Genomic DNA, 14,575 nt, shown 5'->3' with positions numbered 1-14,575 from the left:
AGAGATAGAGAATGTTAACGAGCTTGTGGGTACTCTCCTCCACAAGCTCCACTTGAATGTTCAGAGAGATTGCTGCTCTCCTGAGAGGGTCCTGATGCACCTTGAAGTCACCTGGCACCAGGGAGGATCCATCCAGTACCAGGCCCCCATCCAGGCTGAGGAAGCTTGAAGCAGGGGCAACAGAGATGATTCCCTCGGCTGATTTTGTGGTACCAAACACCAACTGCAGCTCTGTAGCAGGCTGAGCTAGGTCTTACATCTGGGAGTGAGAAGACTGATTGGTACCTACAGGTCTGTCAGTACTAATAGGAGAGTGTTCTCTTCTGGGGAGATATACTTGTGCTAGGCCTTGGTGATGTATATGTGGATGCTGGGGGCACCCCCCAGAGCATCCAATAGGGGCATTGGAGGAACACTTTGGCAAGGAGTCTTCAAAGAGCTTCCCTTGGAAAACCAAGGGGGCTCAAATGCCAGTCTAAGGGCAGCTTTCATGAAGATATATCGGAGGCACTCCTCCATCAGCTTCTTCATCCTGGTGTTGAAGCCATGACAAAGAGCACTTATCTCTAATGTGGCCCTCACTCAAGCACTTGAAACAGGAATGAGGTTCACCAACAAGCCCAGGCCCTTTACAGCCTATGCAAAGTTTGAAACCTGGGGACACTGACACAGGCTACTGGTACTGGGTGGGATCTGGAGACTCACTGGACTGGAAAAATCCACAGTGACTCTCCTCAGAAGTTTCTGATGAGACTTTAAAATCCTTTGGAACCAGAGAAGAGTCCACAATCATTGAGTAATCAGGGGAGAAGAAAGAAAGGTAAGAAGCAGCAGATTGATCCTCCTGTGGTAGAACTGGTTCCTCAGGCCCTGGCTCCTCCTGCACCACTAGCTGCTCAGGGGGAACAACACCTCTTCATATTTCCAATCAAGGTGGCTCTGGAAGCTGCTCTACTGAACACTCTGGAGACCTTCCCCTAGACTGAGTCTATGACTGAAACCTAGGAGAACAGGAAATACCCCAAGGGCTCCAAAATGGCCAAAGCGTAGGGCATCGGGGACCAATAAGCACTGTGCAATGACTATCTGTTTCTGCTAAATTATCAGACCCAAGCCCAATGCTCTACTTCTGCAGGCAGTCTAGAAGACTTGCTAGATCAACTGAGTCTAGGAGGAAATGGTGAGATAGTAGAGGACTTTGAGCCACACTGCAAAGAGCCACTCGGCAATCTAATCGAGCTGTAGCCTATCATGAAGAGGCCATCATCAGTACCAAGGTAGGTGTGGCAGTCAATACCTCAAACATGTCTGAAGACATTGATGGCACATCATCATTAACTGGTGTCACGAATGACCCCTCATATTCAGCCATGGTACAAGCTGAAGTCAGTACTCAACTGGAGTCCCAGTACCAACGCTGTTGGCGCTGAGACAGAGGCCAAAGACTGTACCCATGCCATCATACTGTATACCAGTGCCAAAGAAAGTACCTGAGAAGGTAAGCCCCTACAATACTTCTTGTCTGGAACCAACATCGGTACCACTAGTAGTTTCCGCATCAAAACTGAAGACAGACCTGGTAACACAGGAGATCATGCAATGAACTCCTGTACCACAAGACAGTCTGGAATGGAGAGGCAAAACAAACCTTTGCTGCATTTTAAGCTTACAGGGTTGTTAATACCAATAATATCTGCCCCCAAACTGCATCCATTGTTAGGGGAACCAACAGCTACCCTGAAAACAGTACTGAAAAATCAACAGTATGGCACAGATGACCTCCTGAGGTCCCTTCCAACCCTGACATTCTATGATTCTAATTACCAGATCCTCCTGCCACAGTACTGGGGAAACATGGGTTGACAGCTCAGCTCTACCCTGGGTACCTGGAGAGTCTCAGTGATGTTCTGAGTCCTTTCGTTGAAGAAGAGGAGGAACTCTCAATGTTTACCATTCAGAAATGCCTCTCGTGTTATGGAATGAAGGAAAATACAGCAAATTAGTAGTTATTTCTACAGATAGGAATGCTCATTATTACTGCATACAACATGCATGGATCTAACCAGCAATTATATTGGACAAGAGATACTGGTTTGTCCTGTCTGTCCTCTTTCAGAGAGGGCCTGGAGAGGAAAACCAACCTCTCTCTCTCTCTGTGGTTAAGAGTCCAATCCAGGGGGAGTCTCAGAGACAACCATAGCCACACTTGCGGTCTGCAGACAGACGGGAAGCAAAGTGTTCCCTCCAGGGCCCAGAAGTCGAAGCAGGATTCATTGCCTTCTCCCCAGGCAGTGTTTGAGGCACAGGTCTCTGGAAATCTGCTTTCTTTTCTTGAAAGAGAGGCAGACACTGAAGCTCTCAATATGTCCCTCATGAAGACAAAAAAGGCAGCACATATGGAACTCACTATTCAGGATGGACACCCCACACAATGCTCAGTATTTAAAGCTCAGCAAGTGCTACCAGTGCGTAACATCAAAATTAACTAAATAATACCATATGGCACAAAGTAAAAAATAAAAACAAAATAATAAAACAAAAGTGTACTATTTGCCAATCATGTAGAGTGCTAAACTGACAGACTATGCACAAGAAAACCCATGACGAAAACTGCAGGGGGAGCTCAAACTCAGGCCATGGGTAATGAGAATAAAATGGAGAGTCGAGGAGGCAGCACCCCGATATAACCTCAGAAGGATCCACAAGGATGTCAGGAGGCATGGACCGCCCTGACAGGTAATGTTGCAAAAACTCTTCAGCTTCAGCACATGGGCTGCACAAATATGCCTGAGTGGAAAAAAAGTGTTTAACCATTCAAAAAAGAATCTCAGATATATCCTGTGGACCAGATGGATGTCAATGTGGAAAATCTGTCCTGTAAAGTACAAAGCCATAACCCAGTTAGTTCTGAAAAGGCCCAATTTTGGTAATCCTTGTTTTTCAGAGGGTCTTCCCCATCTTTTTCCTGACAGAAGGGCACGGCTGCTCTGTCCTTTATGCCCTCACACAGGAGCATGAGATGGCACAGGGCATATGTGCAGCTCAGACAGACTGCTACTCAGAAAAGATTCCGAGCTCGTGTAGATTCAAAGAAGAATTTTTATTTTCAGTAGTCTCCCACAGGGTTCCATCTAAGCAAGGCTAGGAACCTCATATTTTTAGAGATGAAGCATGCCACCATATCCGACTTAGAGAAGACCTTCCAAATGTCAGAACCCTGGAGAAATACTGGTTTGAAGTCCTTTTGGGATGACTTCTAGCTACTCTACTGGGGGAATATCTGCTATTTACTCTCATATGGTCTTGGCCACATATATGGCAAGATGGACAATAAAACACACAAATCTGGTTTTAGAAGTCTGGTCCACCTTTCTGTCTAATGGGTCTTCAGAGATGCTGTGCTGGGGCCAGCTAATGGGAATGACCTCTTAACGTCTCTATTTCTTTGAGATGTGGTACAATTTCCTTAGCTTACTTGGAGTGACCATCTTGTATCCATGAATAATCATGCTTCTATTGAAACAGTTAATAAGAGTTTATTTTCATCCAGCAAAAAATACCATTTCCCACACTGAACTTAATTTCTTGTTTGAAGAGCCAAAGCTATTTTAGTGCAGCCCAGGTTCTGGCACAAACTAATATGACAATGGCAATAAAGAATTCAGTTCCTTATTCAGCAGAATGCTGACGCATAAACAGGTTCACTAAGCCCATGGTTTGAATAATGGCTAAGGGGCAATAATTGGAAAAAACAAAACAAAACAAAACAAAAACAGTAGTAATACAGCATTAGCAGTCCTTTATAGGACTCCTGTTTCCTTTATGCAATGGGTTAGGAATAAGGCCTCATTTTCTAGAAGGCCTGACATAGAATAGCCTCAACAAAGGAGGCCTGAACCTTTATTTGTCTCCTTGCAGACCCTTTATTGATGCAGTAATAAAAGCTACAGGTGAACTCTGAGGATGCTCACAAGACCCACCTTCACTTCAAACTAAGGGCTTGTCTACACTTGAAATGCTACAGTTGCGGCACTACTGTATCGCTTCAGTATAGACATTCACTACAGTGAAGGGAGGGGTTCGTCCACCTCACTGACATGCAGTAGCATGGTTGACAGAAGAATTCTTCTGTCGACTTTGCACAGTCTACCCTGGGGGTTAGGTCGTTTTAACTATATGGTTTGGGAGGTGAGGGGGGATTCTTCACACACCCAAGCAATACAGCTGGATCAATTTAACTTTTGGGCACAGACCTGGCCTAAGGCTGTCACATTGCTTACTTCTACTGCAAACCCTTCAGGTGAGCAGGACACTCCATCCACTACAAACAGATGAGGGTTATTACTGTGGGCTTAAGCAGTCACTGGAATTGAGAGTATTTTTTGCCCTTCTTTTTCTTCTGTGAATATTGTTGTGAACAGCAGCAGTCAAGACCACCTGTTCACTTCCCTGAGCTAAAGAAGACATTAGGACAGAAAGGAGAGCTATGGGAGAACAGAACACACAAGGGACCAAATATACGTGTTATTCTGTTGATGCTGTTACTTGTCAAATCATGTTACATAAGAGTGCCAACTAGCCATCAAACCTGAATACTGGCAGAGTTAAACAAGATAAATTCTAATAACTTACTGTGACACATCCAGCCATTGGTATAGTGTTATCTGACATCTTTTGGGGTAAGTCTATTTGCAAGTGAACTCGATGACGATCTGGACATATTCTCATATCCCTGCATATTCACATAATAAGAAAAACAGTTTATGGACAAGATGGAGCACTCAAAAGATAGTATACTAAAATAGTTTAGACGATGGTTTCAGGAAAGCTTAAAAATTCTAAAATTTTGTAAAAACCATAACTGAGACAGAAGCTTAATAAGAAACATGAGAAACAACAAAAATTTGGGGAGGGGGGAGAGGGACAAGTAGAGATTGCAGAAATGTGATGTGGAACTCAACAGCAGCAGAAAAAACAAGCACTAAAATGAAAATTCACTACTTAGGGTTATTTATTTTTACTATCTGATCTGTGATATGATCCAGCTGCAATAGGCACTACATATTAATCCATTAATGTGTGAGTACATTTAAACACTCCTCAATCCAGCAAAGCAAGAGAGAAGATAAAAATTATCTTCAAAGAAGTTGAAATGACTTCAAGTAAATTGAGCACAAACTGAAGAAATTATTGGTGTTGATTAGTCATCACAAAAGTATCTCAGGACTTAACTATTTTAAGAAATCAATACTGATGATTACTACAAGAAAAATATCACAAAGGGTTGTAATGAAAGAATCTATCAGTTCTTTGCTCTTAAAATGGTGCTGGTTAGCTCATTGAACAGTTATTTTCCAGAAGGAAAACAGATTTATCAAACAGCCCCTTCACTATCAGAGGAAAACTAGCTGGCAGGTAGGGTAGTAATGTTATAAGTTCCAAAGATACCTGCTGTCCACTGGAGGCACATGAACACTTTTTACTGTTAAATATGATAGAATACTTAGAAGAAGAAAGCAAAAGAACCATGACTGCAAATCTAACCTGAATACAATTCTCTAAAGAGAATTCTTATAAAAAAAACTAGTAACAGTCATTCAAAGCAGAAGACATTAAACTTGTTAGCATAAACTTATATTTTCCTTACTTGCAAACACCAGATCTTTTAAGGTACTGACAAAGAGGCCTTGCAAGTTTCATATCTTCTTTAGCCTCAAGCACCCCCGCTGTAAAATCACACAATTCCAGTGGAATTTTAGCTTCTGTGTGTTCTAAATAACGCAGTACACCAACTGCATGGCATCCATTTCTTTCTGTCAGCAATAAGATTGATTTTGCCTTTGTATATATTTGACCTACAGAGGAACCCTTCAACAAAAGTGGAAGAAATTTATTTTTAGGCTTCAGAAGTTCTTCAATAGTCACGTGGCAAAATGTTACTGTTAATAAATGAATGTTAGCCAGCAAAACTAAAATGCCCATTAAAAGCTACTCAAACCTTTTCTAGTACATTCTGGAAGTTATCAAACATGCTGTGTAAGCGCACACCAAAGACTCTTGGAGAAGCAGGAAAACTAAAATGAACCACACAATTTGCATCAGTAATTCCCAAGGACGGCATGCAGTCATCAGTTAAAACTGTAAAAGAAAATAATTTGAAATATACACGTCATGTGTAAGTACTACAAAATATTACAGAAAATGGCACATTACTTAATGGTAATTGCATTTGTTATAGCTGTTCTCTCCTCCTCATCCTCTGCTAACTATGTTATGACTATTTTTCCAGAATCTAAAGGTAAAATGTTTGTGTGTCTTCCATAAACACTCTTACAACAGGTATTACTTAACCCCTTTGCCCTCAGTCAAGAAACTTTACACATAACAAAAAATAAGCACACAGGATAGAGGAAGAGGCAACGAATTTTTATCACAGGTAATTTTAGAATGTTAAGATGTGTCTTTTTCCATTCAACAGAACCAACTCCTTACCCTGAAGTGATATAAAAGAATAGTAAAGAGGAGGAAAAGGAAGAGGAGGAAGAGGCCACCGTATCATGCTGTTTGCAACAAATGATCTAAAACCAGAAATCATATAAAGTAAAATGGATGACAAACAGATCTTCATAAAGACATTTACAGAACAGCTTTGATAAAATAAAATAGATAATCCAATACCGTAAGTGCTGAACAATGCCCAGGGTTTAACCCTTCTACATCCCCAGAAAAGGTGTCTCAATTAGAAGCAACAAGGTGGTGAGGTAATAACTTTTATTGGACCACCCTTTTACCTCACCCACCCAGCTTGTCCTTCCAATATCCTGGGACAAACACGGGTACAGCAACACTGCAAACAATCTATCTGAAGTAGCAGTTTTTCAGCTTGATGTTTACGAACTTCAACACATTTCCTCCAAATTTACAGCACAGTAATTACAAATACCTTTTAGCCCAAAATAAAGCACTGACCCACAGGTTCCATTGTTCCAGAAGAGTTCACAAAGAGTGAAACTGCCTTCAGGAAACATACAAGTACAATAAACTAAACTCTAAACTCATATCCATGAAGTGAAAACTGAATGTGGAAGTGGCTTGCATTGAGGCCTTTCAAATGCTGCAAGAGGGAATTAACAGACAGGAGACACGGAAACCTCTAGGTTATTAATGCTGTACGGTCTACTATACATCAATGAAGGAAAGCTTCCCAAGTCAGTTGATACATAAGGTTGGCAGACTTCTTCCTAGGTATTAAAAAGAATGGCATCAGCTTCTGGTGATTAACCAAATTCTACATCTCAAATACTGTGCAGTTAGGGTTCATTTTTTGACACCCAAATATTGGAAAAGGGAGCTCCTGAAGGAGGTTGAGAAAAACTTGAATTTTCATGACTGATTTTCCAATTTATCAGATCCTAAAAGACATTTTTATCTGTTATGGAAACAAAGGTTTCCAAAGTCAGCATTTACAATTATTCATCCTTGCTAGCATTGAGCTTCCTCACAATTCAAGCAAGGAGTGAGTAAAGAGAGAAGTTATGAAAGAGATACTACAATGAAAAGGAGAAGGCATCTGTGTAAGATGTTTCTCTCAGCGCCTAGAACAAGAGTTGGTAATCTTTTTGTTGGACTGAAAGGCAAAAACATTCACCTGAGATATGTCCCACATAGATGTTATAATTGGAAATGGTGACTTATGTATCTGCCACTCATCCTGAGACATGATGCAACTACAATCTATCCGTATGAGGGTTCAACATTCATTCTTGCTAACTCAAGAATGAAATGTTATTGCTTCTGATCTTAGCTTCTTGTACCTGCTTGCTGTACCTTCACCCCATCCTGTTTTTGTTACATTCCAGTTCAACTGTGGAATAGTTTTTTGGAAACAAGTTCTTATCTTGGCAGCTGCTTTGCATGTGACAGTTAATGCTTAAACTCCTTTTTTTTTTTTTTAATATTTTCTGTGATGGACTCCCCTCTAGGTACAACATCTGGGCAATCAAGAAGCTTGATGAAATATGAATGTTCTTTGGGAAGGCTAAATCCAGATTCTGGTGCCAGAAACTCCTGCTCTGAAGAAGAAAAAATTGCAGCAGTCTTTGAGGAAGTTCCTGTGTGTCTGTGCCCTAAAAGAAAACTATCATCATGAGGTGTAGCAATTGTTTCTTAATACTTGTAGAAATTTGTAGACAAAATGGGAGTCTCTCTGGCATACTCCTGTATTTCTGCTATTTTTGAATGAGAGTTCTTGTTTCGCCCTTTCCCTCACTCCCTCCCAGAAAAGTTCAAAAACAAACAAAGAAAAACTCAAACAAACCAAAACCTGTGCTTAAAGGTTGACTTGATCTTGACGTCTCTAACATGACCTTTTCTACAAGTACATGACCATTTCAACAAAGAAAGTTTTGACCAAATAGAGAATATCAAGGCAATGGTAAATTTGGGTACCCTTTTCTCAAGTCACAAGAGCATGATCACAGGTAACCTGGAAAACAGATGTTGAGGACAGCAAGGAAGCCCAAGGTTAATATTTGTTACCTATCAGAAAATGAAGAAATACAAGACTGTCTGGAGAGAATAAAATGAATGTAACAACTTCAGATCTATGGACAACAGGTAATTATCTGGGTGACTTTTAGGCATATGTGACAGAGTGCTGGGCAAAGGGTTGCTGATTCAGCCCTCTGTCATGCCTGCTCCCATTTAGGGGAATAAATTAGAGCTGGCTGGAGATAACCTGGCCCTAATTGGGAAAGCAGAGACAGCTGTTGCCTAATTAGCCTGGGGCTGTATAAAAGCCTCAAGGGAAGGAAGCCAAGCGAGGAGCAGAAAGAAAAGGAAAAGACAGGGAGTGGAAGCAGGGAGGTAGCTCTTCCCTCTTTCCTGCCTCCAGACGGTGAAAGATCAACTGTACATGGTGAAGCAGTGGTGAGAACAAGCCTGTGAAAAAACTGCACCAGCTGCTACCCCAGGGTCTCAAAGTGACTTTGTGGACCTATCAGAGGCATGAGACAGGGAAGCTCTGCCACGCTCAGCTATAGCATACTAATTGAAAGTGACTAGCATAAGACTGCGTTCAAGTCTCTGGTCATCTTTGCTTCCACAAATAATCCAGAGTAATTAGAAAAACATTCTTCTGAAGGCACAGGAGATGATATTCAAAAATTTTGGAACTTCTAAATGGCCTGGAAAATTGCAAAACATTTCTTTGCAATGGAGGACAGAGACAATGAGCTTAAAAAAAATGGTGTGATTCTCTTGCATCTCAATTAGATATTATGTAAAAATTACTTTCTGCGCCCATCTGTTTTGAGTTTTGGTGGCCAGAATATCAAGAAATATGTTAGACATCTCCTAATGGGGAAAGGCTACTGGGTTAGAGTCACATTTTCTTTGGTGGGCACTAAATTCTGGTTCTCCACTCACGGAGACTGTACTGCAGAAGCATAGTACTTTTCAGTCCAGAGTTCTGAAAGAAACAAAGAATTTGAAGGTTGATAATCATAAGCCTAATATCTGAACCTGGACTGTTGAATTCTCATATCCTGGTTGCTATGAAGCAAGATCCTCTCAAACTATGAGGAATTTCCAAGTGTCTTGACTACAGATCCCTCAACTGTCCCATAAAAGGTACTTGGGAAAAAAGTCAATCTAGATGGAAGTCAGTTCCAATTCATCTGGCCAGTGAATTACTGACAAAGGTTTATTGGGAAAAGCAAGTCACACTGCAGCAAGTATCAGATACTTAAAATGATTTTTAGAAGACTTTTGATATCGAGATTTTAGTCATGACAGCATCACCCTGAAAGAGACTACATTGTTCTTGGAAGCTAGCAAATGCCAAATAAAAATCTCCTTATAAAGAACATTCTCGGTCTTTGAGGACTCCAGAACCATTAAGCAGAAAGAGAATGTTTTTCGAACTGTTCACTGTGATTAAAAAGGAAGGAGACTATTTTCAGAATAGAAGTAGAATAGAAGAAAAGCAAGGATATTCATCCCATTTTACTGATATAGTTGACAAGACACTTTACCAATTAATCTTTACTTGTCTTAATGAGGCCACAAATTATCTTCGAGTATATGAAAATACAGCTTTGTAATGCTTTATTTTCAAAGGTGAGCTTTTGAGAATGCATAGGATTCTGACTGTCAAACTGCTTGATATCCAAATGTCTGATTTTTTTTCCCCTCTTAAAATAAAGTGTGGAGACAACTGCTGAAGCCCAGGCGCAAGCCAGGAGACCGAAGGACAAGCTTTTGTATGAGCACTGGCAACCAGGCTCAGCCCAGACCACTACGAAAATTTTGTAATACATAAATGGCTAAGAAGACGGCTCTAAACAAAACGGGAAAAAACTTCAACTTTAAGACTATAAGAATAAGTACACTATAAAAAGTTGTCCAGCAGTGAAACAAAAAGGACAAAGGAAAGAAAAAGTTCCTCCTGGCCCCAAATTGTGACTCTACCAAAGAGCTTCCCTAGCTTGAGTCAACTTCACTGAAAACGAGGCAGCTTTTATCTGAGTTACTAATCCACACATGAATGCCCAAATTCAGAGCCAGTTGCTTCCTGTAGAAAAACTGGCATAAACTAGCAATGAGTATTTAGAGTGGTGCATGATCTACACACAAAAACTGACATATAGCCAAGAATTGGCAAGTGAAACTTTTAGTGGCATTCTTAAGCTGCTCTCTCATTTTAGTAACATAACTAAATTAAACATTTATCCAGGAGTTCTTATACAGATTCAACAACTATGAAATACCACTGGCTGGAGACATATTCTTAAAAAAAAATTTTGTAGCAAAGATCCCAAAAAATTTTAAATGACTAACTCAAAAAGGAATGTACTTACCTAACACAACATGGGTGCCAGAACTAAATTTTTTTTTCCATTGCTCTACAGCGTATTTGAAATGAAATTCAATTTCTTTGTGTACTTTCAAGCAGAATATGGAACTACTCTCCACTGCCTAATGATGAAACATAAGAGTTATGAGTTCTTCCAGAAGTATACTACACAAATGAAATCTGATTACCAATTATTACTCTAGCTGAAACAAAGTCTTCTTATTCTAATGGTATATTACATACCTCCTGAGCTCATATGTGACAGGCTACCCACAAAATCGTCTATTTACAAATAATTCTGTGCTATAACTTTAACTTCAATCATTCTTTAGTTTAACTTCTTAGGTAAACAGGCTTTTTGTTTATTAAAGTAAATGTGTCATTCTTCTTATTTAAAGTCAATCCTCTGATATAAAAATGATCAGAATTCTATTTAAACGTTTTTGTGAAGAAATGGGCTGTCTTACCAACTAAAATGTCTGATTTTTTTTTTGAGTGCATGGGTAACCCAAAAATAGCTTCTACAGAAGATTTAAACTTTCTGTGGAATTAGTCTATTCTGATAAAAGTTGAAAAAATCTCTCAAATTATCAAAAGTATTCAAAAATTGCATCCTATGCATGTACAGGATTTTCTGTTACAAATAGTTTAACAATTTTCCAGATATATTAACACTCATGGGGTCCATCATATAATGAAATAAATGCTACTGTTTTTATCTGCAATTTTTATTACACATTCAGATTTTTTCCTTTCAAACTCTACTAGTCAAAAGGAGAACACTGCTACTTTTTGATACACAGATGTGTAGCATGACAAGTAATTTTCTGTCTAGGCACTAATTAAACTAATGACTGTAATAATCAGCTGCCAGAGGCCAAATGATTGAATAAGGAAAATGGATCTTTAATTAGCACATTTTTAATAACTGAAATAATCAATTTTTAAAAGGTGTCCTCTTGAATTAGTATTCCACTTCAACCTGTACTACAAAATTCTGTTTCAACATTTTTGTTAACAATATTCCACTTAAAATATTTTTCAACTGACTTGGCACACATGGCTTAAAACACTTACTAGCAGTTGAACATGAAACTAAGGTGGCAAAAATAGAACGATTAACTGAAAAGTCACCTATTTGAAATGCCCTATCTCAACTACATAAAGCATTAAAAGCTACTTTATACCTCCCAATTTCACGAAGATTATGATTACGTGATTAAGATTCTTGAGTGGACTACTGTTGCCACACCATTGTTTTGTCTCAAATGTAGAGGTTATTTTCTAATGTAATAAGACTCGTGAAGCCACGCAATGACAAGTAGACTGCACTTTGACTAATACCTGAGAATTCTGACTGAGTGACTGTCAAGCTGAAACCTTAAACAAGGGTTTTAGTGTTCTTGGGGAATGAGACACCTATGATACTTGGCTGGAAATATGAAGATAAAATTATTTTGCTGGAGCTCAGAAAGGAATGCTATATCTGATTAACTGTTCTTTGTGCTTTTGCTATTTTTAGTCATCTTTTGAAACAGAAACTATATGCATACTGTAAATGAAATTACATACAAAAACTCACTTGGAAAAGAGTGTTGAGGTTTCAAAGTCAAACATTCAAAAGTGAAGATGTGACAAAATTAAGGTTCCCTATGCAAGGGAACCAGGTTTGTCGAGGCCATTTGTGGGCTATCAGGATAACTTTGGACTTTACCAGTCTGATCTTATGAATCACCCATGCTAGGAGAGGGGTGGGAGGAAAGCATCCCATTTTATAAGAAAGGCATCGCCTAATGAGTGAAGACCCAGCCCTGCTCTGGAGCAAAACTGCGGACATTCGGCATTCTGTGCAGTTGCAAAAAGATCTACTGTTGGTAACCCCCAATGCTTGAATACAAGGTGTAGCACACACGCACAGTTCCCACTTGTGGTCCTGAGAAAAATTCCTGCTTAGTACATCTGCTGTGGTGTTTTGGCATCCACGTAGGTATGATGCTGAGAGGTGGATAGTCTGTGCGATGCACCAGTGCCAGAACTGTATGGCTTCTATGCATAGGGAGTGTGAGAGTGCTCCCCCTGTTATCTGTTTACATAAAAGATGCATGCCAAGTTGTCTCTGAGGACTTATATGGTCTTGTCTTTAGTGATGGGTAAGAAGTGGGAATACACATTGTGAACGGCTCATAGTTCTAAAATATTTATGTGCAGAAGGGACTCAACAGCCCTGGATAAAATGTGAGTTCAGATGTGCTCCCCAGCCTAGGACTGGTGTGTCTCTTGTGATGGTCATTGTTGGGGGATTCTGTACAAAAAGCACCGCATGCACACATTGTCTGATTGTGTCCACCAGATTTGGGAGTATTTTATCTCGTTTGGCATTGTGAGGTGTTTGTTTATATTGTGCCTGTGCAGGATAAAGGTTGTCCGGAGCAAGGATCATAGATACCATATGTGCAGTCTTGCACGCTTGACGACGAAAGTGATGGCAGCTATATGGCGCAACAGTTGCAGACAAGTCCTGGCAGTTACCTGCAGACTGTTTAGTGTTGTGAAGATCAGATTGGTTACAGTTAGGAATTGTTGTTGTGGTAGAGAGGCCGTCGCCTCAGGATAATTGAGGTAGGCTCCAATTAATTCTAGTTCTTGCACTGGTAGTAGTGTTGTGATGGACTGCCAGATTGGTTAAAAAGGAGTTAAACAATCTCCAAATGGTTGGGAGATGATCAGTGGTTCCAACACTGAAAGATGTGGGGGATCTTGGACCCTCGACCAAAGTCTCAAATTTGCTGTCTAGATGTTGGTTGCTGAGATGTAGCAGATGGCGGTGGGAGGTGTAGCCTCCTTGTAGGTCTCTGTTTTCGGCCTGTTGTTCATATTGTCTGTGGGGCTGCGTATAAGAAGTGAACTGGAATCTCTGTGAGTTATAGTATTTACCCTGTCTTTTCTTGGTCTCAGGTATATAGATGCCTAGGGATCTCTGTGCTGCCCTCGATTCCTTGAGCATGTGAAGGGACTTGTCTGTTTTGGCTGCAGAGAGTTTTGGTCCTTCGAATGGCAGATCTTCAAGCATCAATTGCACCTCTCTGGGAAATCCAGAAAGGTATAACCAAGAAGCCCTTCGCATCACTTCCGCAGTGGTTATGGACCTGGCTGCCGTGTCTGTAAAATCCAAGGTGGTCCATAATGCAGTCCTGGTGATGAGATGTCTTTCTGAAAGAATGGACTTGAATTGTTCTTTTCTCTCTTCAGGAATAAATTCAATAAATTCTGAGAGTTTGGAGGAGTAGTTACAGCGGTCATACTTGGCAAGTAATGCTTCATAATCCTGAGGTGTAGAGTGGCAGAAGAGTATGCCTTATGGCCAAAAAGACAGAGTCTCTTCCAATCCCTGTCATACAGTGTATTTCTGGAGTGTTGTTGTCTGCCCTGTTCACTGGCCACATCCACCACCAAAGAATTTGGCATTGGGTGCAAGAGGAGGAACTCAGTTTCCTTCACAGGCACATAATATTAAAGGAACTGGGGCATGAAATTGCAAGCCCGTTAGCAAGAATTTTTAATGAATCGGTAAACTCAGGGGTTGTACCGTACAACTGGAGAATTGTTAACATAGTTCCTATCTTTAAGAAAGGGAGAAAGAGTGATCCGAGTAACTATAGGCCTGTTAGTTTGACATCTGTAGTATGTAAGGTCTTGGAAAAAATTTTGAAGGAGAAAGTA

The 14,575-nt window shown here is 40.3% G+C and overlaps 1 protein-coding gene across 1 annotated transcript in view; it reads right to left on the bottom strand.

The window, feature by feature from the left end:
- The window catches only part of TDRD12 (tudor domain containing 12), a 156,027-nt gene that overhangs the window by 76,160 nt on the left and 65,292 nt on the right, over window positions 1-14,575 (bottom strand). Inside the window, exons 19-22 of the mRNA XM_030581899.1 lie at window positions 10,860-10,977; window positions 5,999-6,138; window positions 5,648-5,868; window positions 4,633-4,732 (exon numbers count right to left, since the gene is read on the bottom strand). Coding sequence (XP_030437759.1) covers window positions 4,633-4,732; window positions 5,648-5,868; window positions 5,999-6,138; window positions 10,860-10,977 — 579 coding nt within the window. The remainder of the gene's footprint in view (window positions 1-4,632; window positions 4,733-5,647; window positions 5,869-5,998; window positions 6,139-10,859; window positions 10,978-14,575) is intronic.

The sequence above is a fragment of the Gopherus evgoodei genome, chromosome 12 (genome assembly GCF_007399415.2).
Source record: "Gopherus evgoodei ecotype Sinaloan lineage chromosome 12, rGopEvg1_v1.p, whole genome shotgun sequence".
NCBI classification, from domain to species: domain Eukaryota; kingdom Metazoa; phylum Chordata; order Testudines; family Testudinidae; genus Gopherus; species Gopherus evgoodei.
Note: the sequence above shows the minus strand (reverse complement) of the source record. Positions and strands in the feature narration are given on the sequence as shown.